Source organism: Bicyclus anynana, chromosome 2, assembly GCF_947172395.1.
Source record: "Bicyclus anynana chromosome 2, ilBicAnyn1.1, whole genome shotgun sequence".
NCBI classification, from domain to species: domain Eukaryota; kingdom Metazoa; phylum Arthropoda; class Insecta; order Lepidoptera; family Nymphalidae; genus Bicyclus; species Bicyclus anynana.
Window position 1 is genome coordinate 4,122,295 of NC_069084.1, and position 25,833 is coordinate 4,148,127.

The following is a 25,833-nucleotide window of genomic DNA, read 5'->3' on the forward strand; positions in this document are numbered from 1 at the left end:
CCCTGATAGACACGGTGCTAATGTGTCAGCGCATGTAGCGTACCACATTAGGGTCTGCCCCATTTCCCAGGGAATCAGCGTCAATCCATCATGTGTCTTACCATCATCCCGACTTATTCCTGACAGTTCGATTAGCGCAGGAATATTCAAAGTTGTGCTAGTATAGCAGTGTGTGGGCTACATCAGACAGAGGAGCACAGTGTGGCTGAGGCATAATATGTAGCCTCGCTATTTGTCAGCCGTTACATAAACAACGCTGGAACAGAACCGTGGCACTTTACAAACTTCTGCGACGCCAGATGTTTGGTGTATTTAATCATGTAAAAGTCAGACAGTTTACACTTTACGACGCTCGTTGATATCCATGTTTTCTACATACGTAATGTTTTGTACATGTTAGAACTGCCTTGTTGGTTCAGTGATGGATCACGTGATCTTGAGTTGGAGTCCTGGGTTATACTTTGAGATACTAAGCTTTTCTTGCTTCTTAGGAATTTTTAATACTATCAGAAGTTGGAGGTATTACACCCCCGAGCTTCGGAGAGCAAGTTGAGATATCCTGTGGGCCTATTATGTACCTCGGTATTCAAACAATGAGTCACTAAATCGTTTTTCATTGTATTTTCGATTTGTTATCATCTAACATTGTTAACCCGTATTTATATTTGTCTGACGTATTCTGTCATTGATATAGCTCAGCGATTTGCAAAGCTGAAGTGGCAATGGGCAGGCCACATAGTTCGAAAAGCCGATGGACGTTGGGGTCCCAAGGTGCTGAAATCGCGGCCCCGCACCCGAAATCGCAGTGTTGGTTGACCTCCCTCTAGGTGGACCGAGGATATCAAGCGGGTTGCAGAGAGCCGCTGGACGCTGACGGCTTGAGACAGTTGTGCTTAGTGATATACTAATTATGTTACTCACTTGTTAAGAGCCGTGATAGCCCAGTGGATACGACCTCTGCCTCCGATTCCAGAGGATGTGGGTTCAAATGCGGTCCGGGGCATGCACCTCCAACTGTTCAGTTGACTCCATTTTAAGAAATTAAATAGTTATCACGTGTATGTGAGGAAACCGCTTATCAGAGAATTTTCTTAATTCTCTGCGCGTGTGAAGTATGCCAATCCGCATTGGGCCAGCGTGGTGGACTATTGGCCTAACCCTCATTCATTCTCATTCTAAGAGGAGACTCGAGCTGAGCAGTGAGCCGAATATGAGTTAATAATTAGGTAGTTTAGCTGATCGTAGGTGGATATTCTTTTGTTAGAAATATCTGAGTTCCTGGTGTTAATTGGCAAATCCTGTTTCCTGTTTCGTATTTTCCGGTGATTTCCTGCGAGATTATTCATTAATATACTTAATGGAAATTTTTGTGGTAAAAATAATATCTACATATTAGACTGAAATTGTCAGGCGAGAAAGGCAGATAAGTATAAAAGTAGACTTTGTTCTCTTAATTATGTCGTTATTATACTTTTTAAAGGAAAAGGCTTTGATAACGTTAATCAATATGATTGCGTTATTAAAATTTGTTGAGTATAAAAAAATTAGAAAATTGTAAGTTCTTGGGCGGCTGCGCTTAACCTTACCATGATACCACGTGTAACTTACCATAGCAAACACAGTAAACCGACATCCAAGAAGGTATCTATTTGATATTAAATTATAAACAACAGTCACAAGCAAAACAACAACAACAACAAATGATGATGAACAACTGAAGACAACTTTAATTAATTATTATTATGACGTTTTCAAACCCACACTTCTCACTTTACTTTCGTTCTACAATCGATGGATTTCAATTTGCTAGGGTAGCCATGATTTTTTGTTAAAATAACATAATATAATAAATGACGCCTTAAATTATGAATGTAAAAAAAATATTTGTAAGTTAAAGGTTTGATTATGTAGATCAATACTCAATAATAAATAGTGAATAAAAAATCAAGTCACATTCACATAAAAAAATGTAATTTTCATTCAATGAATTTTCACCATAACTTACACGTACGGTACTGGCAAACAAATTTGTCTACGTAATCATTCAAATTACTTCCTTTTAAAAGTCGTTTCACCTCGTCACATAAATTCGTTGAAAGTTTGTACATTTGCATGAATAATTCTGCTCGTTTTACCTTTTAATTTAAATTTGAAAGTCATCTCACCCTCTCGGTACAAACTTCTATACTTCTAATTTTTGGTCGCAAAACGTTTTAGGCAACAGTTTGTGAAATTTAATACTGTGGTTTTCTTTGTATTTGTTACTAACCTTTCTCCCTTTATCGTGGATTTAGGTTTCAATTAAACTTGGTAGATATCTTTTTTTCTTGGGAACTTTTTATCCCAAGCCGTCACATTTCTCTTTTTTATTAAAAAAAATTGATATTCAGTTTTTATATATACCCGACTGTCAGGAAGGGTTTAGCACCTATCTTGTATGTATGTAGTTTTGTATGTATGTAATATTCTCTAGCATCTTTAAAACCGCTGAACGTATTTAAGATATGGTTAGGTTCATCATGAAGACGTAACACTACGATTGTGAGACCCTATTAGGATTGTCAACCGTATAATATATAGTTTGGGTCTACAAATATATTATAGTACGTATGCACTTTAGTGACTCATCTCTTTTAAACAGATTATTAGAAAGTTAACGTAAACGCGAATTTATATGGCATTGAAACAGTTGTGCAGTAGTGCCACTAGATGGCGCTGTTTCATTTCCTTAGAAATTTAGTTTACACATTTAGTTACCGTTATTGATATAGAAATTGTTTGTTTTTTCGATTCAACATTATCCCTTGAAGTCATATTCGCATATACTACGAGTACACTACACAACACACATTAATAAACAAATTCTTCTACCGCGTCTCTCTGTTTGTCTGTCTGTTCGCGATAAATGCAAAGACCGAATGAATGTGCACACGGTTTTCACCAATAGAGAGTTAATTTAAGAGGAATGATAATATTTTTAAAGATTTTGTGTAAATTAATATGCGATAAATTGATGAAAATGTCGCTAGTTCTGATTTAGTTTACAACAATGTCAATGTTTTACGACACAATTATTATACTTAGTGATTTTTTGATTTCCTTAGCTATCGCAATAAATGGCAAAAATCATTTAATATAATAAAGTACGACCGTGATAAAGAACATAAAGTCCGTCATAAAACGTTCCCCACTTTTATCAAAAGGCCGCTGTCCGATATACTATTTTCATGGGCATTCTATAATTGAATTCGAATTTATTTTCACTTATCTTGCTCAAAAAATATGCACTTATACAGGGTGCTCGGGAGTATTTCGTGTAACTTCAAGGTTACCACCACTTAATAAGAGCCGAACTGCATAACTAATTTTATTCAACTAAAAAAAAACTTTTTTATGTTTTCATACAAAGTAATTCAAATAATTCCGACTATCCTTGCATTTTAAAATACGTCATCGTAGTGGTAAGACTGTCGATATCGACGAGATGATGCAACTGGCACCCCTCACTTCACTATAAGTAGTAATTGTATATATACACTATAAGTATATTGTAAGGTTATGGTGATAACTGATAAGTAAAGTCATCAACTTAAAATCTTCGCTTCAAGTCTTCATCTGAGAACACGATAAATGTTACTCAACTTTGTTTACTTTCATTTTTGATACTTTTCTCAGTACATACCGTTTTCATCTATCATATAAATATTTTATTGAAGTTCATTGAACGTAGCTAAGCTTCAAAATTACGTGACTTTCTCGAGTATCCGTCGGGTTGAACGTGAATGAATAAAAGAATTCATACCTCTCTATAGAAGGAAATTTATCGACATAACAGTATGTAGGTACGTCCGTATTAAGATTAAAGCTGATGCTACACAGTAGGTATATTTATAGCCTGGAGTTGAGCGTCACTGACGGAGTGCAATTGTGGCACCTTTAATAGGTATTAGTTTGGTTCTCAAGAGATCCCGGAGTCGACCACATCGAGATGACCATGTGTATCTTTACAGGAGCTATCCCCCTAGGAGAGGAGAGATTTTGGTTTATTTTAATAATAAGCCAAAAACTTAAAAAAGGAATCGTGTAATCCATGGATAAAGTTGCATTTATTGACATTATTTCTAATCACACACAATAGCTGTGCCTCGCAGCCCCAGAGATTCCTTTAAAAGTGGGATTAGGTACCATTATAAAAAGTAGTGTTATTTAGTCCTGTAACAATTTATTTGTACCAAATTTTATTAAAATGTGTTCAATGGTTGAAGTTATAAATGTTAGAACCACTCGAAAGTTATCAGATTTATCTCTTCTTTCCTTCAAGGTCATTTTCCTTAATGAAAATGATGTTCTACATGGTCCTTTAGATAAAGAGAAATTTAAACGAATTCGATACAAACACTATAGTATTGTAAAAGCATCGTTACGAACTAGCGCTACAATTCTCATTACAATGTTATCCTAAATGCATTTATTTGCATTTAGTTACAATTTAGGTAAAACGTACGTAGTTTGCAAGCATAAAGAGGCTTAGCTTAGCTTATCAGGAAACTGATAGTAAATTGTACTTAGAAAATCCACACGACATACTCGCATAACTCGTATTCACTTTATAGTGCTTTTCAATATTGTGAGTATTATATGAAATAGGAATATGTGTGTCCGTGCCTTTACCGGCCATACTAATACTGAAGACGGAGTTTAGACCGCAACCTGGGCTTTCAGCTCCCGCGGGATTGCTTTGTAAAGACCAGAGTTGATTAAAATCTATACAGAAATGTTGGCGAAACTAAACGAAATTGTGTATCCACCACATTGATAAATGTACAAGTGTACACTTAGGCCAAAACCGTATAGATAACAGTTTTAGAGTCGACTTTACTATATTCTATCAGACTCTTAGCCCACATTCGCACGAGATTTTTTCAAGAGTGTGCAATATGTAATTTGGTGGTTACAAATGGTCCTGGATCTCAGATTCTGAAAAAGTTAGGAGCCTGATATTTGGGTAAATGATATTTCAAAGTTTTAGCTTCGTTATGACTATACAAAATACACAATTTGTAAAACTTTTCTCGATAGTTTATTTTTTTGAAAAATACATGTTTTGCTCACATTTCGCTTTCAATCTCAGGAAAAGCAAACTTATTTTCTTAAATTTTTGATTTGTATAGAAAATTAGGTATATATCTTGAACATGGCCATTTTGTTTTTCGTTATGTTGTTTAGTTTACTTGCAATTAGGTAAAAATGGTTTTGGCGCTCACGTCATAAAATTTGCGTCGCGCGTCAATCGCTCCGTGCTTTTCACTCACGACTATAGAAGTCATAATTCGGCGTCTCGTTTGCGCTTCGAATTTTATCCACATCGTACCGACGCGCTGCGCGCTCTTAATGGACGTTAAAAAAGCGTTGAAATACAACAAATGCATTGCCAAGTAATATATGTTCACACGACAGCGTTTTTAAAACACGACGCTTTTTTTTACAGCAGTGTTGCATATTCAATTTTGGGCGTTGGAAAAAGACCGTCATTTAACTTTGTACTGTATATGAAAGCTTTTTTAAAAAAGCTCTCGTACGAATGAGGTAGAATATCAGACACCTTAATTAGTAGTGGATTTTTGTATCAATCTCTCATCCGAGGACTTCCCGGGATGAGAAATTGATACATAAATTCGAAAAAAATTCGATAAAAATAATTATAGTTTTAGTACTTACTACCGCTATAATTATTTTTGTCGTCAAGCAGAACTGTTGTGTGCCGAGTAATGTGGCCACACATCTCTGCCTCCATGCCTAGCTAGTTCCCACGCCACTCGTGCAGTGAGTGGTAGGCGGCTTAGCTACCCATGACGGGTTTCTGTTCGTATTCCAATATTGATTATATAAGTTCTGGGATAAAGCTACTGTTACACATGCTCATTTCAAGCACGAAAGCGTGCTACTATTGAGCAGTTGCTACTTATTAGCATGTGTATCGCAACATTGCTAATATTGAGCATGCTTATGCTTGCTGCGCGGGTGGAACGGGGCGTGTTTTTAGCGCGTCTGAACAGGTTTACTCATTGGTATGCTAGTCGATCAGCATTGCTAATCTGTATTCTCTTCATCTTCATCTCTCCCTGTCTAACATGATACTATAGACAGAGAGCGTTAGATACAAATTAGCATGTGTAATTGAAATGTTTGCTTTGAGCATGGTTATTCAGGAGCATATTTATAAATAGCATGCTTATTGCTAGCAAATGTAAACTGATGATAAGCATGCTCGTATGGAGCATACTTAATAGCACGTTTTTAGCATGCTATTTTAGAGCATGTGTACCTTTAATTTGATTTTACATGCGATAACTTTATTCGACATTAAGTAGGTACAATATTTGGAGGCTTTATATTAACAGCAAGCGGAGTAGTGGGAATCATGATATCATTCCACGGAGGCGTCACGTAAAGCCATCACGTGCAGCAAATTTGTCTTTCGCCAACTTTTTAGGTCATGTTCTCGTAAATCTCGGCAATAAAACACCCATTTGTAATGACTTCCGAGTGGAGTTGGAACGCTGTGATTTGTTTTCTCAATAGTTCTGCGGGTACTATTTTATTTGGAAGGATTATATTTCATGTGGTGGGGGGTTTTCTTTTTTATCGCTACTTCCCTTACAAATCGCCTCGATATAGAACGCCACAGCTGGCCTATTTCCTATTTTGGTCTTTATTAACAACCCATCAAAATTAAAAAAAAAAATCAATTGACAAAATGTCATCCACATACTATGATACAAATTACAAACTACCCATATTCGGCTCACTGTTGACCACGAGTCTCCTCTCAGGATGAGACGGGTAAGGCCTTAGTCCACCACGCTGTGCGGATTGGAAGACTTCATACTCCTAGCGAATAAAGAAAATTCTTAGGTATGCAGGTTTCCTCACGACATTTTTACTTCACCGTTTGAGACACGTTATATTTAACTTCTTAAAATGCACACAACTGAAAAGTTGTAGGTGCAAGCCCCGGACTGTATAAGTACTTACGCCCCCCAGAGAGGCATAAGGCAGAGGTCATATCCACTGGGCTTTTACGTCTTAATTATCTGGCACATTAGCCCTTTTAATGGGCAGATAATATTGATAACTATAAATTACTAACCACAGTACAGAATAAGTTAAGCGTCAACTGAGGAAGCTAGCGCACAGCAAAGCCTCGTACAAAATTGGCCAGGCATGGCATTTAACGCAGAAATAGGACGTCAGGGCGGGCTTAGTACGTGCTACACTGTAATTCCGAAATGTGTGCTCTTCATTATTCAAATAAAAACAGTACCTTCATTTTCAAAAAGAAAACTAAAATTTATCTAGACTACTCGCTTTGCTAGATCTAAATTACTATATGGAGGTAATAAATATTTTTACTCAAAAAACTACTAGACTCATATCGATTTGATATTTTTTTTACTATTAGAAAGCGTCTCTAAGTAACATAAGGCTGTATTTTCTCCCCGTTATCTCTCGGGGGCAGGGCGTGTGCTAGCACATTAATCTTAATTTTTCCATGTATGAAGAAGAATCGATTGTTAATAAGTGTTCATGAAATACTTAAATGTAGTTTTTTCTATTCTCATTTAGTAATCTACTCAATATAAAACCTTAAAACATATCACAGATATGCATTCCTGTCGTTTGTTAATGTTCATTACCACAATGGTAAACCGTGCTACAATGATTTTTTTTTAATTTTTAAAAGATAGTTCCATGGCATTGGCTACAAAAATTCAGCACCTCCGCATTGCACAAAAATCACTATTGTTACAATCATCATTACATGACTGTTGCATAATTATCTATCTAATAAATTAGATTAAAAATGATATAAGTGAAGTATTTTTTCCACTTAGGTAGATACAAACCTATATTATGTAAATAAAGATACTCTTATACGCAAAAAAGGAAGCATCACTTGAAGAAAATCATTATTTAAGCGGAGAATGCTCTACTTTATTAAAGAAAAATCCCTCGGCGTTTGTTCCGACGCGGCCAGACGTCTCGGAACAATTTTTGAAACAATCCACCACAATTCCTCATCAAGTTTTCGTCGCGGGTCAGATTATCTTGAAAAGCCTTTATTGTAATAATGAGGACTCGAATCAGTTTTCTTTTTGTATCGCGGCTTATGTTTTAAATAGGAACACTCTTCCGCGAAATGAGAATTATAGAATTTTTGTTCATTTTCATCATTTACTTTAGTTCACGGAATAAGATAGCCTGTAGTGGTATTTGGGGGTTTATAATGAAGACAGATCAAGATTATGGACCAATGGCTAGATTATGAATAGGTCCACTCTGCATTTCCGAAGTTTAATTAAAGAATTGTATTTTTTTTTTCTTTAATTTTATATTTTTACGTATTTGTAGGTACGCAGATGGAATTATGCGTTTGGGGTGAGTTAATGAAGTGCTAAAAGTGCCACTTGTATAACATAGGGCACCCAACTCTGTCGTAACTTGTAAGTCTACAGTTCATTTCATGTAGGATGGTGCGGGTGACAGTTCGTTTCACTCTTGAAAGTTTAACTATAATAGTACGTATTATGAACGTCATACAGTCGACTGGCGACTGTCACTAACTGAAAATAACTTTACTTTTGCCATTTATGCAATGGTCTAGAATAGTATAAAGCTGGTCACCAAATCCAAAAATGGGCAAATTCAACAACAATTAATGTGTTGTATATACGCCTACACATTTTACCAGTGCCAGCAGCAAACATGTTGGAGGAAGCAAATCTAGATCTACAGATTATGGAAAATTTAATGTTTATTTTTATATAAATTCCAAAAGTAATAACAATTAATTAAAACCACTCACAAAAGTTGTATTGTGGCACAAATATCTGACGAAACAAATAAAAGCCCAAAGGAAAACATTTAAAGGTTTGATTTATTTGATCCCTTTCACCGCGGAACGAATTGGAAAAAAAGCATCAGCTCTGTGAGACCGCTGATACTCACCGCTGGGAACAGACAGCTTTTAATTAAAAAAAAAAAAAGTTTAGAAAACGGTCCTTTATTCGCAATAATATACGGCTGAATGAGTTTTTACGATTGGAATTGCGCTGAAAATATGAAACAGTGGGCGCTGTAGGCAAATACAATAAGGAAGTTAATGAATCACAGTTCTAGGTAAATACATTAGATACTAAATTAATTTTTATCTTCCAAATTATATTGTATGATAGTACCTATATATAAATAACATGAATAGTTAAAAAAACTAAAAAACACCATATTGGATTTAAGTCACGTGACTATTTTTTTTGTTTCCAAACAGCAAACCCTTTCATTTGATATCCATATCATAGAGGTGGATTTCAAACAGTCAGTCTGCCATCTTGGGAAGGCCGCTATATTGGATTTGTAATGACGTTTCTTAGCTAGTCATGTATTGTTATCAGAACTCAGAGCATGTGCAAAATTTCATCCTAATCATAGTTAGTAGTTACATAGTTTACATAAAAGTGCATACAAGTTAACATACAAGTGAAGCTAATATAAGCGTGTTAAAAAAGAAAACTTCAAATGTGCTAAGCGCGAAAGGTCTGCTAGCAATTCAGTTAGTAAGGCACAAGAACGGTTTATAAGGTGAGAAAAAACATAGAAATTGTGTGTAGTTAAAATAAAACTTTTTTTTCCATACCACCCACAGTTTTGAAAGAACGAAGTCTGTGGGTCAGGACATGTTAGTAGGTATAGAAAAATGGTAAATGACCACTGCAGATATCCCTCTTATCCCACTCCAGGCCTCTACATCTGAGTGCTTAAATGATAGTAGTTTCACGAGATCTCAAAATGCTCCAACAAGCATGTGAAACTGAGTGCTTGTGAGACAAGATTGATGTGTTTAGAATTGATATTTAATTGCTACTGAACATTGCTTATGATAGTGTCGGCATATCACATTCGTATAATTAATCACACGAACAAAACATTATTTATGTGTAACTAAATATAAAGTAAGTATTAACGCTGTATCTGATTTGTTTGCTGAAATATCATTATCATTAATTAGTATCTAGAAGTCTATAAGAAATTAGTCACACTGGTCTTACGTTTTAGCTTTGTCTCCAAGTGAAAAAGTGAGGAGATTTGCAGAAGAACCAACATCACCGACAAAGTTCAATGAGTTGCGTAGCTGATGTGGTAATGTGCATTGTGCATATAGTTCAAAGAGTTTATGGACATCTAGGTCTTAAGGTTCTGGAATGGTAACCCTGCACCAAAAAGCCCAGTGTTAGCCGACCCCACAAGGTAAACCGATGACATGAAGCTGGTAACGGGGAGCCGCTAGATCTATACAAGTCCTTGCATATGTCCAGCGAAGGACGTCCATCGGCTGATTATGATGAAGTTGATAATGTTAGCTAATAGCTATTGATAAAAATATTTTTGAGCGTATATTTGCTGTCATTTCTTTAATGATCAAAAGCCTGTGAAGATTTCGTGGTTTTATAAAAGCTAAATGTTTTTAAATGCCTACCCTCACTTTACGTACAAATTATATAAAATAGAAAATTCACTAAACCTGGTTCGTAATGAATACTCAGATAGCCAGTAGGTTTTTGCAATTGTGCACGCCATTCAGGGGTAACGCTTCTATTATCAAAACCATTATTATTACAGTATTTTGTTAATCTTTTTTTTTCGTTTCTAATTCTGAAAAATTCTTTGTTAGTGAGATTAGAATGAGATTAACAAATTCGCAACAATACAATAATTGCTGCGCAATTTCCTCACTAATCCGCCGAAGATAGCCGGAATCAACCGATCGTGTAATGACCGCTGTTGCCAACACCGGATCGGCTTAACCGGCATTTGCATTGGAAATACTTAGGTTAGTAACTTTTGTCCATGCTAACTGCCCGATACTAGCAGGAATCGTAAATAAATCTGTCTATCACAAAAACATTCAATTTTAAACCTTATGTACCTAAAAAATGGATCAGTTTTCCAATGGTATGAATTCTAAATGCTTGCCAAATCTTGTTATGAATTTGCATCTTGTATAGTTAGATTTAAGGCATTATATCGGTTGATAGAGCAGTGTTGTGCAGCTCAAAGTTTATTTTAACCTACGGAATTGTAATTCCGTGCCAAATCATCGGTTAGATGTAAATGTGGGCACTAAACGGTTTGTTAGAGAACTGTTGGGTGTCGGGAAAAGTTTTGGTTACTTCCGGGAACAGTTGTTTTAATATTTAGTTCTGGTTTCGTTATTTTCATACAACTATGAACTAATTTGAATAAAATGTATACAAGCTTGTGTGTGTATTAATTTATACAAGTTGTGTAGTTTTTGCAATTGATATCAACTAGGGATCCGATTTGAAGCAATTTCGTTTAGTACAGTTCAGTCTATGGGAAGACATCAAAGTAAATTTTAACATTTACTTCAGACATTTAAACACAGATAAAGGCGCGTATTAAAATTAGATTTCCAGACTCCACGGATAATTGGGCTTATTTGGAGGGGAAATAGAATATGATCTAGTTATGTATACTAATATTATAAAGAGGAAAGATTTGATTGTTTGTTTGTATGATTTGAATAGGCTCTGGAACTACTGAACCGATTTGAAAAATTATTTCACTGTTGGGAAGCTACACTATCCCGAGTGCTATAGGATATATTTTATCCCCGTATTCCTACGGGAACGGTAACCACTCAGGTAAAACCGCACGGCAACTGCTATTATTCAATATAATTAATCAGCCAGTGATGGAGCGAGCTAATCTGCAAATATCATATCAGAAATAAGGAAATTCACAGAAGAACTAAAGCTATCGACATTAACAAGTCGCTAAGCTGAAGTGGCAATGGGCGGGGCACATAGTTCGGAGAGCCGTTGGACAATGGGGTCCCATCAAGCTACTAGCGACCCCGCACCATAAGCCCAACGCTTTTCGTCCCTCTACTAAGTGAACCGACGACATCAAACGTTTTGAAGGAGCCGTTGGATGCGAGTGGATCAAAACCATGGTATTCAAAAGTCCTTCTAGGAGGATCAAGGGCTATGTCCAGAAGTAGACATTGGTTAGCTGATAATGATGATGATGATGATAATGATGATGTTGATAATGATGAAGATAATGAGTTAGTTAATTTAAAGTTTAAAAAATTATAAAAATGTCTTCGGCAAATCTATGATAACATGAATCTCATGTATGAAACAACTTTCATTGTGAAATCGATCTACAGAAGGTACGTTAAACTACGTGGCTCTGATAATATAATTCAGGATACCAGTAATCCTATGAAATCTAAATTAATATGCTGATTAAAATTATTAGAGGCGATAGTTATCAAATTGCAATTTATATTAAAATGACATTCGAAATAACTAAACGAAAATGTTTTAAAGCGATTTCATTGGTAAGCAATCAAAAACTCGAAATAAAACTTGGATGAATAGAGAAAATTTATTGAGCCAAAGGAATAATAAAGGTATTAAAAAGCAAAATAGAGTTTCGACCGAAGTAGACAACGCTGGAAAAAACTGATTGAATCCCAAATTTGCTCCAAACTTTACTTACAACGTACGATATTTTAAAAAAAACGAAATAACAATTTATTTTAAATTATAACAAGGTGGTGGTGGGATAGTACTTTTATATTATGACGACTTAATCGCGTAACTTTGTTCGCCTATAATTCAGATTTTCACAAATACTGCGGGAAACATTGCCGATCCCGGGGGAATACCTGGATATGATAGTATTTATGTTGGTTAATTAAGAAACAACTAGAAGATAAACTTCTAGTTGTTTCTTAATTACTTATAGTTATTAAGACAAACAAAAACAAACAAAGTAAAATACAAACAAACTCTTATCTGTCTGTCTGTTAGTGTAACCACTGGAACGGTAAAAACCAAATTTAGTGGGACCTTCACTGGAAGATAGAGTTATTGAACGACATATAGGCTAGGAATATGCATTTATAACATACAACATATGGCTTAGTCCCGGAAAAATGTATGGGTCCCGATAATTTGTAGCAATCTGATTGTCACGCAGACGAAATTACAATATTTATATACGCTATAAATAAAGTTTTACGCTGGTTGAAGTTTACTTTTGCAAGGAAATTAGATAAATCTAATTAAATAAAGCAAAAGTAAACTTCAACCAGCGTAAAACTTTATTAATATTAGTAATAACTTACTAAATGGTATTATTTAAAACTTAATGTTATTACCATAATAAAGAAAATCGTGTCGTACGTATTAAAGGCTAAATGAATGTGAATGTTACTACTGCGTAATTTGCATTTTGCTAAAATCATTTCGAATCGCGAAGGAATCGAAAACTTTGGAAACGTTCCAGCCTTTATTATTTCCATTTCACTGTGTTATAACGCGTTAACTGAATACAGAACAAGATAATTAATAACACTGTCTATCTACTAGGTAATATCTTATAGCTTACGATTTGTATTTTAAGAAGATTGCTAAAGAATTCAATTTCTTACCTGAATTTAAATAAATTAACAAATTCTCATTCTGGAAATATTAATTACGATTTCTTAGCCCAGGAAAGGGAAGTTAGTTTGTAACACCCTCGTATAGTTGTTGGTTCAGGGTATTATAAATAATTAGATCATCATCATCGCCATCGTCATCATCATCATCATCAATATCATCAATATCATCATCATCATCATCATCATCATCATCATCATCATCATCATCATCATCATCATCAATATCATCATCATCATCATAATTATCAGCCGATGGACATTCACTAAAGAACATAAGAGTAGATCTACCGTAAAGACTTCCAAACAACACGGTCATGAGCTTTAGATAGTGATCGTCAAATAATCAAATATTAAGCCTAAACTTTACATCCCCTCTGTCTTTAAGGAGGGAGGCCTGCCCTGCAATGGACCATTCTAATAGGCTGTTAATGATGAAATCTTAATAATTTTATGTTTAATTTTCAAAATGTCTTAAATGAATTTGATCTGTTATAGTTTTATTATAAGTATCTATAGATATCGTAAAATTTCTTATACAGATATATTTTATTTTAGCTGTCTTTTGGAAAGTTATTGGTCAACATGTTCATGAGATAAATTAGCTAATAATGGGAAAACAAGGAAGCTTCATTTAATAAGTTCAGAGTCAGTGGACGATAGAGGAAACTATGCTCTGAGTGATATACGTGATGGAATCAGAAATGAGTAAAATATAAAAGAAGAAGAAGAAATACTTTATTGCAAACAAAAATACAATTATAAAATAAAACAATGAAAAGATAAATTAAACTTAGCATGCAAAGGCGGCTTTATTACTAAAAGTAATCTCTACCAGGCAACCCCTGACGAGAGAACTTGCGAAGAAAGAGCGGGAAGGTGCAATACAATATAAATGCATATATATAAAATTACCAACATACTCAACGAGTCACGAAAGGTGAATCGTCAATGTCAGTGCCACATAGTCCAAAAATCCAATAGACTTTGGAATTCCAAAGTGTTGGTACGACGACCCAGTACTGGAAAGCTCTGTGTTAGTCGACCAAACGTCTGTTCGAAGAACACTTGTGAACAGGGGTATGGTTTACGATTACTGATGATTTTCATTGATCCATTGTTAATAAACGCATACTGTATTTCAACCGAGATATCTGTAAAGTACTATCTTTTGTCGTTACCTAGTATTCAAGGATTTACCGATTTCTGTTTACGAGTATTTGATCAAAAACCTGTGAAGGCTAGAGCTTGGTTATTATAAAAGCTGAAAGGCAACAATGGACCGGTGCTATGAAGCTTAGAAAGGAGTAGTTTTCTGTCCGTATTTTTTTATTATTCGAGCATCACGCTGAAACTACTGAATAAATTCAAATGAAACTTGGCACGGTTTAAGACCATAATACGTAGAAGGTTATAGCATACTTTTTAATGCGAAAATATAATTAGAAGGGGGTAAAATAGGGGTTGAAAGTTTGTATAGAAAGTCCATCATTTTTAGAGTTAGTTAAGGAGCTAACTCATATTTAAGGGCCTGTATGAGTTTGAAACTAGTCGGGAGTATTCCGACGTTGTATCACGTGAGTTTTAGCCGTGTTATAACACATTAATATGAATAACGCTCACGATGGTTTAAATTCTAAAAAAGGGATAAACAATCTATAAAAGTTTAAAAAGTAAAAAAAAAACCCACCGCATTATATTTTGTATGATAAAATAAATCGGATAGCTACGCGGATAAGATAGGTACAATAAATTAATATTTTTGTTACAATATGACACCGCTCCAGTGCTATTTATCACATGTCCGCCCGATAACCGCGCAAACACTTCCTCTGGGATATCGGTGCGTTCCGCCCGCGCTGCTAGCTGATTACGTTATTTTTAACACTATAAAACACTATTATTTTCAAACGGAATCATAATAAAAACAATGAGTATATAAATAACAAGTACAATTTTGAAAATTTCTTGTCATTCATGAATATTAGCTAGAATGACTTTTATTAAATAATTAGAATCGAACGTCAATATCTTCTTTTCTCAATATAAAACGCCAATTCGGGTCGATATAACGGGACTAAAACTCATCAGTAAACGAATCTGACTCGCGGGTCGGTTTTATTACTATAATATTAATTCTGGTTTACATTGACGGAGGAGGTCGCACAAAAATAATAATAAAATTAATTCTTTGGTGTAATTTTTTATGTACCGTAGTTTAATCCAGAGATTAGCTCTACAATCTCACAAACTTTACCTCGTAATAATATTACTAGCAGATCCTAGCGGATTCACCTACGTAATTCCTAGTCCCATTGGAATATGGGGTTAAAATATAGCTACTTCCTGATAATGTGCCTTCTATTGGTAAAAGAATTTTGGAAATGGGTTCTGCAGATACAAATATTACCCCCTTACTCACACACCTTACCGCTTAATAATATTACTAGCAAAACCTCGCGGATTCACCTACGTAGTTTCCAGTCCTTTGGGAATACCGGGTTAAAATAAAGTCTATATTTCTCCGTGATAATGTATCTTCCTATTGGTAAAAGGATTTTCAAAATCGGTTCAGCAGATACAGATATTACCCGCCCCTAAAATATCACAAACTTTACCTCTTTATACCTTATTACAAGTACACACCGGTGCCAGTGCTTGAGCGCGGCGGAGCCACACTCCGACTATTGGACCGGTCCATCATCACGGACAGGACTATTCTTGTGAATAAGCCTGATATCGTGGTGCTGGACCGGGCACAGTCGAGGGTGTTTTTATATATATATATATTTATTTTGTACCGGGCGTGAGAATAAAATTTATCGAAATAATAATAATAGTACTACTGTCCGTACAGTTGTAACGCACACATCTTTCATGTCCGTAGCGCGGGTGCACGTATTTCTGAACTAATAATTCCACTGCACAGTGGCTTTAATTACGACTGTAGTATTTAAAAAAAAAGGAAAAACATTTTCGCTTGATACTGTGTTTTGTGTTTATGTAGTGGAAATGAGGACATTACAGATTTACTGCGTTATATGGATTGTCATGGGACTTGTGTCGGCGCAAATGGAACATTTTAATTTTACGTATGCAAGTAAGTAAATATCAATACCACTAACTTGGAATTTATTGTACCATTACCGCGGCCTCCGTGGTGCAGTGGTATGCACGGTGGATTTACAAGGTTTACAAGGGTTTGAGGTTTTTTCAATCAGTCTAAGTCTGGCTGGTGGAAGCTCCGGCTGTGGCTTGTTACCACCCTGTCAGAAAAGATGTACCGCCAAGCGATTTAGCGTTCCGGTACGATGTTGTGTAGAAACCGAAAGGGGTATGGATTTTCATCCTTCTACAAAAAAATTCCATCTTTCTCAGGTAAGATTGTAGTCAAGGGCTAACTTGTAAAGAATAAATAGTAATAATACTTCTGATGGTTTCTACGCGTGCGTACCGGAACGCTTAATCGCTTTATGGCACACTCTACCGCTTTCTCTATCTTCTCAATTCTTTACAATAGCTTAGCTCTGCTCTGATGGTATTTTAATCGGAGTTAATTACTACAGGCAACCACGTGAGCCGTGATAGCCCAGTGGATCCCTCTACCTCCGATACCGGAGGGTATTGGTTCGAATCTGGTCAGAGGCATGCACCTCCAAATTTTCTTAAATTCTCTGCGTGTGTGAAGTCTGCCAATCCGCATTGGGCCAGCGTGGTGGACTATTGGCCTAACCCCTCTCATTTTGAGAGGAGACTCGAACTAAACAGTGAGCCGAATATGGGTTGATAATGATGAAAGACAATGGTACTATCATTGTCTTTGCCTGTAGATATCATAAATATAAAAGGAGAAACTCACAACTTTTTATTATGAACCAAAAAAGCAATTTCGTTTGGTGAGGTTTTAAGAAAATTAGAAAAGAACAGATTTGAAATGTATTGCTAAATTGTGATAAAATTTATTTGCGTACTATTAAATCCATTCAAAATTGATAAAAAATCACACCAATTGAATATTGCAGTTGTAAAATAATATTCGTTTAAAATTTAACTGCCATTGTAGGTACCAAATTAAATTTAAATCAATCGTATAAAAACAATTCAATTTTCGCCAATGAAAAATGCAGTGAATTTATGTTAGTGTGAACGGTACGAGTTTCGGACGCCGGCGCAATTGTGATTCGCCAGTCGGGATCGTAATGACAGCAAAGGCTATGTATGGAGTACAATTTTTATGTCTCAGTCGAATTAATAGCTAAAGATTGTTGCGATATTTCAGTAGACCCATAAGCTTGGGCAATCTAAACATACTTTTTTTTTAAATCGCTTGAAAATATACATTTTCATAGGTATTTATATTTTTAACCCCCGGCGCAAAAATAGGGGTGTTATCAGATCTTAAACTATCTGTCTGTCTGTGACACCATAGCGCCCGAACTCATGAAGCGATTTCAATTTAGTTTTTTTTGTAATAAAGGTGCTTTATACGCGAGTGTTTTTAAACATGTTTGATGAAAATCGGTTGAGTCGTTTAAAAGTTGGGGGGGGGGGGGGGGGGGTTTAAAGTGGGGAAGAATAACTGAATGTCTGCAAAATATACTCGAGTGCGGTCTCAAATGAAAGCGCACTAGAAATAAAATTTTAGAAATTTTCAATTTTAAGTTTTGTCTATCTTATTGATTATTTTTGTAACAAAATATTTATCTGTTATCGGTTTTACAACCCCGATTTTAAAACTACAAAAACTTGGTCGATAGTTCGCTACTAGATGTTGTTCTGAAGTCAACGAGATATTTTAAACATCAATGTTTGTTACAGCTGTAGTAATGATTTCATATTAAATGATTTCATAATAAAAAAGTTACATCTCGATCCCGATTGGTCAATCACAATTGCACTACAAACTTTTTAAGAGTGGGAAACTTTGTAAGTTCAGAGTCTTGGAATGGAGCAGTTAGCATTTGGGATTCGCGCGATCACTTGGATCGTTTCAATTATTCAAATTAATGGCTGATCATTGCGAAGGAGAGAGATCGAGTAAATGGTCGTAACTTGTTAGTTGAAATCTTGCAGATTCGCACACGTGTTCTAATTGTCCCCTTATAAGAAGAAATACAAAACAAAAGATTGTTTAGGAACAATAGCAAAAAATATCTATTTGTCATACTCGACTCGATTCGACTCATGTTATAATCACGAATTTGGTAGGGATGGCTCTGAGGTGACGAACGAAAGAAAAAATCTATATGCATTTAGAAACATGATCTAACTATAATTCCATCAGCGCTTTAATACGAAAACAGTTAATTTTACAGAAAAACTGCAAGAAACATTTTTTGTAGACAATTTCATGAGGAATAATTTTTATAATGACCTCTATTGCCTCCTCCGAGCAAAATATTTGCGAAAAACTGATTTTCGTGACCTTTGTAACTTTTTTAGCCGGCACGATATCGATGTCGATTTTTCACATCTTCATAATAACACCGTAATAAAGGTGAATACAAAAATTCAGCTCACTAGGAATTTTTCCCTAGATTGGGGTTTAAAATGCCTAAAATTACTGGACTATTAGTATCTATTCCGCGTAAAGTAATGTCGGTAGTTATTTGGTTTGAATTATTTTGCAAAGTTAGCTCTTGAATCTTGTCTCGCTTGATGTTAAATGTGCCATTCCAAGAAATAAGAATTTTGGAACCTAAATAAAATAAATATATAATAAAATACCTAAATAAAATCGAAATGTCTGCGATTACAAGATAACTGTGTTTTCTCAAGTGCTTATAGTTATTTAAATACTAAAACTCAGTCAAGCCTTTTTTTTAGTACTTGCCTCTCTGTCTGTCTGTTTGTCCGGGCCAATTTCCGGAACAGTATATTTTAACTGAAATTTTACTAGTAGGTAGAGGAAGTTATTGAGCAACATATAAGCTATTTTTATCCCGAAAAAATCCATAGCCTCCGGGGGATTTGTGAAAAACGTGAACGAAAGTGTGGACGTCCGTCGATATAACTTTAATCGTATCGTAATTTTAATTTTAAGTTTTCGACTATTATTACCACCATTAGATTAAATTAAATTATGACATAACTTGACATTTCAAAAGTACTTGTAAATTAAGCGTAATTGAAATAAGTAAATTTTGAATTTGAATAAAAAAAAGACACATGAAACCAGTTGATAACTTCTTCCTATAAAGTAGTCATTGTGAATAGTAACAAATGCTTTCTATATACACCTTTTAGTGGCATCGCTATGTAAGGAGCATGTCTGTAAGCACGGTTACAGTTACGAAGTTTTCTACGAAGTGAACGCTGAAGACAGGAAGGTAGTACGGTCAGATCCCAGCGTAGTCTACGAGATGCATATCGCTATAATGGCGGCGAGTAACGGACACATACTCCTGTCTACTGTACCCAAGCCAGATACAAGCGATCCTGTTTATGAAATTGGTAAGTGGATGTTAGATTTTATCATCATCATCAAGTCAGCCGATGGACATCCACTGCAGGACATAGGCCTTTTGTAGGGACGTCCAAACATCACGATACTGAGCTGCCTGCATCCAGCGAATCCCTGCGACTCGCTTGATGTCGTCAGTCCACCTGGTGAGGGGACGACCAACACTGCACTTACTAGTGCGGGGTCGCCATCCCAGCACTTTGGAACCACCATCGGCTCTTCGAACTATGTGCCCCACCCATTGCCACTTCAGCTTCGAAACTCGTTTGTGATCAATCAGATGGCTCACGGGTCTAAATATCAACAAATCAGGTACTTACTCGTACCTACAACCGATGCTCGTCGAAACGGCGGAATACATGTTTAGATTTTATGAATATACTAAATTGCACTATAGTTAAAGCAGCCCTTATACTGAATTGAATTAATTATGTATTTCCACCGCCTTTAAATTGATCAGTAGGTAAAAAATACTATTACATTACTTATTGCTTTTTAGTTACGTGGGCCGTTTTTAAAGACGGTTACATTTTTTCAACTGAATTTTACATATTTAACCGAAATAGTTTCCTTCGATGACACAGATTCTCACTTTAATAAACACATAACTTGATAATTGATTGATGATGAATGATTTAAACACATAACTTGACAACTTTATGTTGTTATAAAGTTGTCAAATTCTAAATTGGAATTAACATAAATCAATAAAATTTTGATATTTTCAGTTGTTGGAGGAGGTGGTAACAGATTCACCGAACTTCGTGCAAACCTCAAAAGAAATGCCAAAGCATCAGCAAAGACATTACAAATTTTATCATCCGTTGATTTTAGGGCATTTTATATTAAAATTACAGAAGGTAACAGATATATTCATTTGGCAAAATTTTATGTTACTTTTTTGGTTTTTAACATTTTTTTGCATTATACTTTATTTTTAGATGGACTTATTGAATTCGGAATAGAGGGTGATGCTTTACCAATACTGAGCTATCAGGATATGAATCCGATTACCGTGAGATATTTCAGTTTTGCAGCCTGGTCTGGTGTAGAAGCGAAATTTCTATACGATTGTCCTATACCATCGGCTAATGGGAAAGAAGGGACGAGTAAGTATTAGGTCCTTTCATATGAAATTGGTCTTTTGTAAGGGAGGGACATAAAGTGTTTTTTTAATACAATATTACAAACATACACACACCCAATATTAATCCGTCGAGCCGTTTCTGCAGCACTGACACGATGGAAATCGTACTCGTAAACGCGATATTTCAAGTTTCCCCAAAAAAGGAAAAAAAGACTGAATTGAAAAAAATTTAAGAAATTAAATATCACGTGTCTCAATTGGTGAAGGAAAATATCGTGAGGAAACCTGCATACCAGAGAATTATCTTAATTCTCTGCGTGTGTGAAGTTTGCCAATCCGCATTGGACCAGCGTGGTGGACTAATAGCCTTACTCCTCTCATTCTGAGAGGAGACGCGAGCTCAGCAATGAGCCGAATACGGGTTGATGACGACAATATTGAAAGGCTGAGCATCGTGGTCTCCTATAACGAGGAATGTTATAGGAGTCCACGCTGCTCCCATTGGTGAACTGAGACTTCTTTATAGATGTCAACGAGAAATATTGTAAAAACCGTTAGATTATAATATATCTCGCGAAATTGTGAACTGTCGATAGATTGTGAATAGCAACATACCGCTTAAAATTTAACGTGTTATTATTCATTATATTGACCGGATTTTTCATTTTTTTTATTTATACGTTCACTAATAAAAAATATCTAACCTAACCTAACCATTTGTTTCTAAGCCACTCAAGTTCCGGTTCCTAAGAGTATTTATGGAGTTCACAATCTATCGACAGTTCACAATCTCGCTAGATATATTATTAACTAACGGTATTTACAATTTTACGGTGACAAGGATACTTTCAGCCCTTAGTTGAAAAATTGTTACACTACCAGTCAGAATATAAAAATCTGATAGTGATCGTTAAAGAATTTGACATTATCACCCTAAGACCAACCCGCATTAGAGCATCCCGTCATTTGATGAGGGAGGCGTGGTCAGTTGAAATATGCTAATACGATTACTATACTATAAAATAATGTCTCTCTCTCTCTCAAGTTCCAGTAACACCCGATTCAAAAGCAGTGGAACCAAAATTGTCAAACTCAGAGAAATTGCAGAGAACTCTGTTACTAGGCAAAGACCCTGGTATGCCGCCAGGACCTGACGTCAATGTCGACCTGGGTGTAAGAGTTGTCAGTGTAACGTATGATGCGTATACTTCAAAATTGACTACTGGGCTTTCCATTATTAGGGTAAATATATAATCAATTTTTACTTTATAATAGCCGAGCTCTGCGACTTAACGCGTATATCGAATCCTCCATTCCTGTGACAATATTGGGATAAAAGTCTTTACGCTGTATCTATCTTAATGTCTTTCATCCAATTTTGTTCAGCCGTTGAATTGTGATTTAGAAACAAATAACCACCAAATTGCCGTTGAGTTTTCTGAAAAATATCCGATTTTCTGTCTAATTTTTTGTTCCGTAAGAATACAAAGATGAATGTTCTAAATTTTAAGTAGTTCTCAAGTTATGGCATGGCATATGGCATCGCCAATGGAAATAGCCTGCCCATTCTTTTTTATTTCGGTCTCATTTGGCTGATTTTTATGCCCAGGAAAGATAACTTGGATGAAATGTTCTTATTTTTTGAATGAAATGTTTTGCGTTTATATGTTTTTAGTTTAGATTTTTGTATTGAAATAGTTTTTACTTCATTTACAGAAGTGGACTGATGACAGCTTGGCATGGAATCCAAATAAATTCAATGGAATAGACCGGCTCACATTTAGACAAGGACAAATATGGAGTCCACAATTGACTGTTTTCAAGTATGCTACGTATTTTTATTGTAAAACATTCATATTTATATTTATTATCTAATGTACATATAAGTTTAAATCTATCTTTAATCCGTTATCAATTAAAAAATTCAATACCAAATACTTCATCAAAGCTTGTTTTAACGCTCTACTACAGTGCCAGGTCTGCCTGTAGGCGTCATCTGATGATAATGTTACTTTTTTATGATCACATAGACGATTGGGACCGAAGGCTTAACATGCTCTCCGGGTCACAGGGGTTGCACCATCAACTTCCTCACTCCAGGCTAAAAACTTTTACTGACAATTTGTTAAAATAAATAAAAGAAGGAATATTTCTTATCTCACCCGAAGATTAGAAACCATGACTTCGTGTTTCCAAGCCATACAGATAACCACAAGGACCAACCATTTACTATATTTATAGATTGTAAATAAATAAAGATAACATTTTATATTTTCAGTACGGATAGCCAAAACATGTTAGACGACAGAAATCCCGAATTGATATCAATGGATAACAGTGGCACAGCAATCCTACATATGAGGACTACTACAGACACTTGGTGCTTCGATTATGAGAACACTGTCACAAAGTATGACATATTCTACTAATATGAATGTCTATTGAATAATAAAAATAATAACCACAATTAATTACTATTGGCTTTTGCATTTAATCAGGTGGCCACGAGACAAATACATCTGCGCTATAGTTATTGAACTTTGGGAAGTACATGAAATAGTAACCCTAAATGTACTCCATCCTTCAACAAGCTATGAACTAGAAATTGTGAGTTACTTGTAATTAATTTTGATTGTATACGATTATCAGTTTATAATGGTTTCTATAGTCGGAGGATTACTGTCACTGAAATGTCATTTTACTAGTAAAATAACATTACAGTGACAGTTGCACTTGTCATTTTACTGACTGGAATTATAAATCTTACTATACTACAAGCTTCAAATATTTTTTTAATAAGAATACGAAAATAACGTACAATATACTCGTTCTCTGAAACTATATTAGGCTCCATGAATCACATCAATTGTAATTGCCTTAATAAATATTATATTGTACGTTGTTAAGAACTTCAGATTACAAACAATCGTTTGAATAACATGACCATATTTTTATGCTAATGACTCACAAAAATCAACAGATAATTATATTGGGCATAATACCCAAAGAAAAATAGAAACAGATAACGTTAAACCACTTACAGTTTCTTTGTTTGGTCATTTAGATTGACGGAATTGAGGAAGATATACAAAATGCTTGGGAGGTGTCAACTACGCAAGCTATCGTAGATGTGTTGTCGTGGAAGAAGAACTACGCTTCTAATGATAATTTCACACATCAAAGTGATCGACTTGTAATTACCGTTAACTTACAACGACGAGCTACCGTTTATAATATTGTATTTTATACTCCTTTACTAGGTAAGCGTTAGAACCAAATGTTTATATAAATCTTATTATTTAAAATATTATTAACGTACAAGTTGTGAAGTCTGGGAGAAATCAGTGCTCCTTGTTTAACTCCATATTTAAAAATAGAAATATTTGAATCATAATTCAGGTATTTACTATTAATAATAATTATTTATATCATAATTCCTGCAAGTTTTTTAGCTATAAATTTGTTTTCAGTTCTTGTTACATTTGTGCTGCTTTCGTTTTGGAGTGAACCTTTAAGTATGAAGCGGGTTTGGTTCTACGCCGGTTGCAGCGTTGTTATATGCATGGGCCTATGTTATATCGACGTTTTAGTTCCATGCCATACCATCCCCTCCATATGTAAGCACTTTTTTAAAAAATTTGATAATCTAATTTAAATTAATACTTCTAATAATGTACTTCTTTACAGTGATCCTTTACGTAGTAATTTTGTTTGGAGTTCTTTTGGCTATGTTGATTCAATTAGTGCTAAAGACGTCGGTAACCAAAACCTTATGCAAGACGACTCTCATTCAAACCATGTTAACTTCACACTACTTTAGAAGCTTATTTTGTTTGGCGCCATTGAAGGTAATGAATACTGTTATTACTATGGATACAAAAACAATGACCAGAATATACTTCATAATATACAGAATACTTTTAATAATAAATTAAATATTTGAACCTCTTTTAAGTATATTTAGGTCACAACATTAAGTTTTTTATAATAGAATTGCTGAAGTAGTTGAATTTCGAGTAATTTATCGTATTTTAAAAAATGTTATGTTTTCAATAAAGAAGATACAATTGTATATTTAATTTATTTTTAACTTAGAACTTTAACTGTTTTATCCTTTTGTTTAGGTATGTCATATATACGAAAGTGTAAATGATGGCTATGACTCTGAAGTTGTAGAACCTCCAAGAAATGGTAATGTTGAAGAAATGGAACGTGAAAAGGACGACTATAATGAATGTAACGATCTAGCTGAGGCCATTGATAAATCTATGTTTGTGATCTACTCCCTAACATTTGCAATTATGCTTGCAATGCATTTTTAATGATTGTGTTATATTTGTTATTACATTATTTGTAAATAGAATTTGAGTATGAAATATTAAGGAATAATAATTTGTTTATTTATTTCAAATGTATTTTTTTTCTATAAACCCATAGCAAGATTTAATTGATTTTTTTAGGAAATAACAAACATTTGCAGTTTGATGTATAATTTTATACAAGTACAGTTTATATTATATAAACACAAATAACAATCAACACAAAATTACTTTCTGCTTTATTTTACTATACTAAAGATTTTCAAAATTTGACCTTAATGTGCATAATATATAAACTTCACGCAAGGGGACAAAAAAAAGTTATCTAATCAAGTTACTTCATTATCTCTATTATCAAATATATCAGATTTGAATATAGTGTAGCGGGAACTAAAACTGTAAGTGGATAAATTCTCAACATTAAATTAAT

General features: G+C 34.8%; 1 protein-coding gene across 1 annotated transcript; it reads left to right on the forward strand.

The window, feature by feature from the left end:
• Positions 1 to 16,388: 16,388 nt before the first annotated feature.
• LOC112044423 (proton-gated ion channel subunit pbo-6) lies at positions 16,389 to 25,489 on the forward strand. Its single transcript, XM_024080271.2, has 12 exons — positions 16,389 to 16,634; positions 19,781 to 19,987; positions 20,726 to 20,857; positions 20,939 to 21,106; positions 22,130 to 22,326; positions 22,801 to 22,907; positions 23,363 to 23,494; positions 23,583 to 23,691; positions 24,149 to 24,344; positions 24,555 to 24,701; positions 24,772 to 24,932; positions 25,209 to 25,489. The coding sequence occupies exons 1-12, from the start codon at positions 16,547 to 16,549 to the stop codon at positions 25,404 to 25,406; spliced, it is 1,842 nt and encodes a 613-aa protein (XP_023936039.1). The 5' UTR covers positions 16,389 to 16,546; the 3' UTR covers positions 25,407 to 25,489.
• Positions 25,490 to 25,833: the final 344 nt, after the last annotated feature.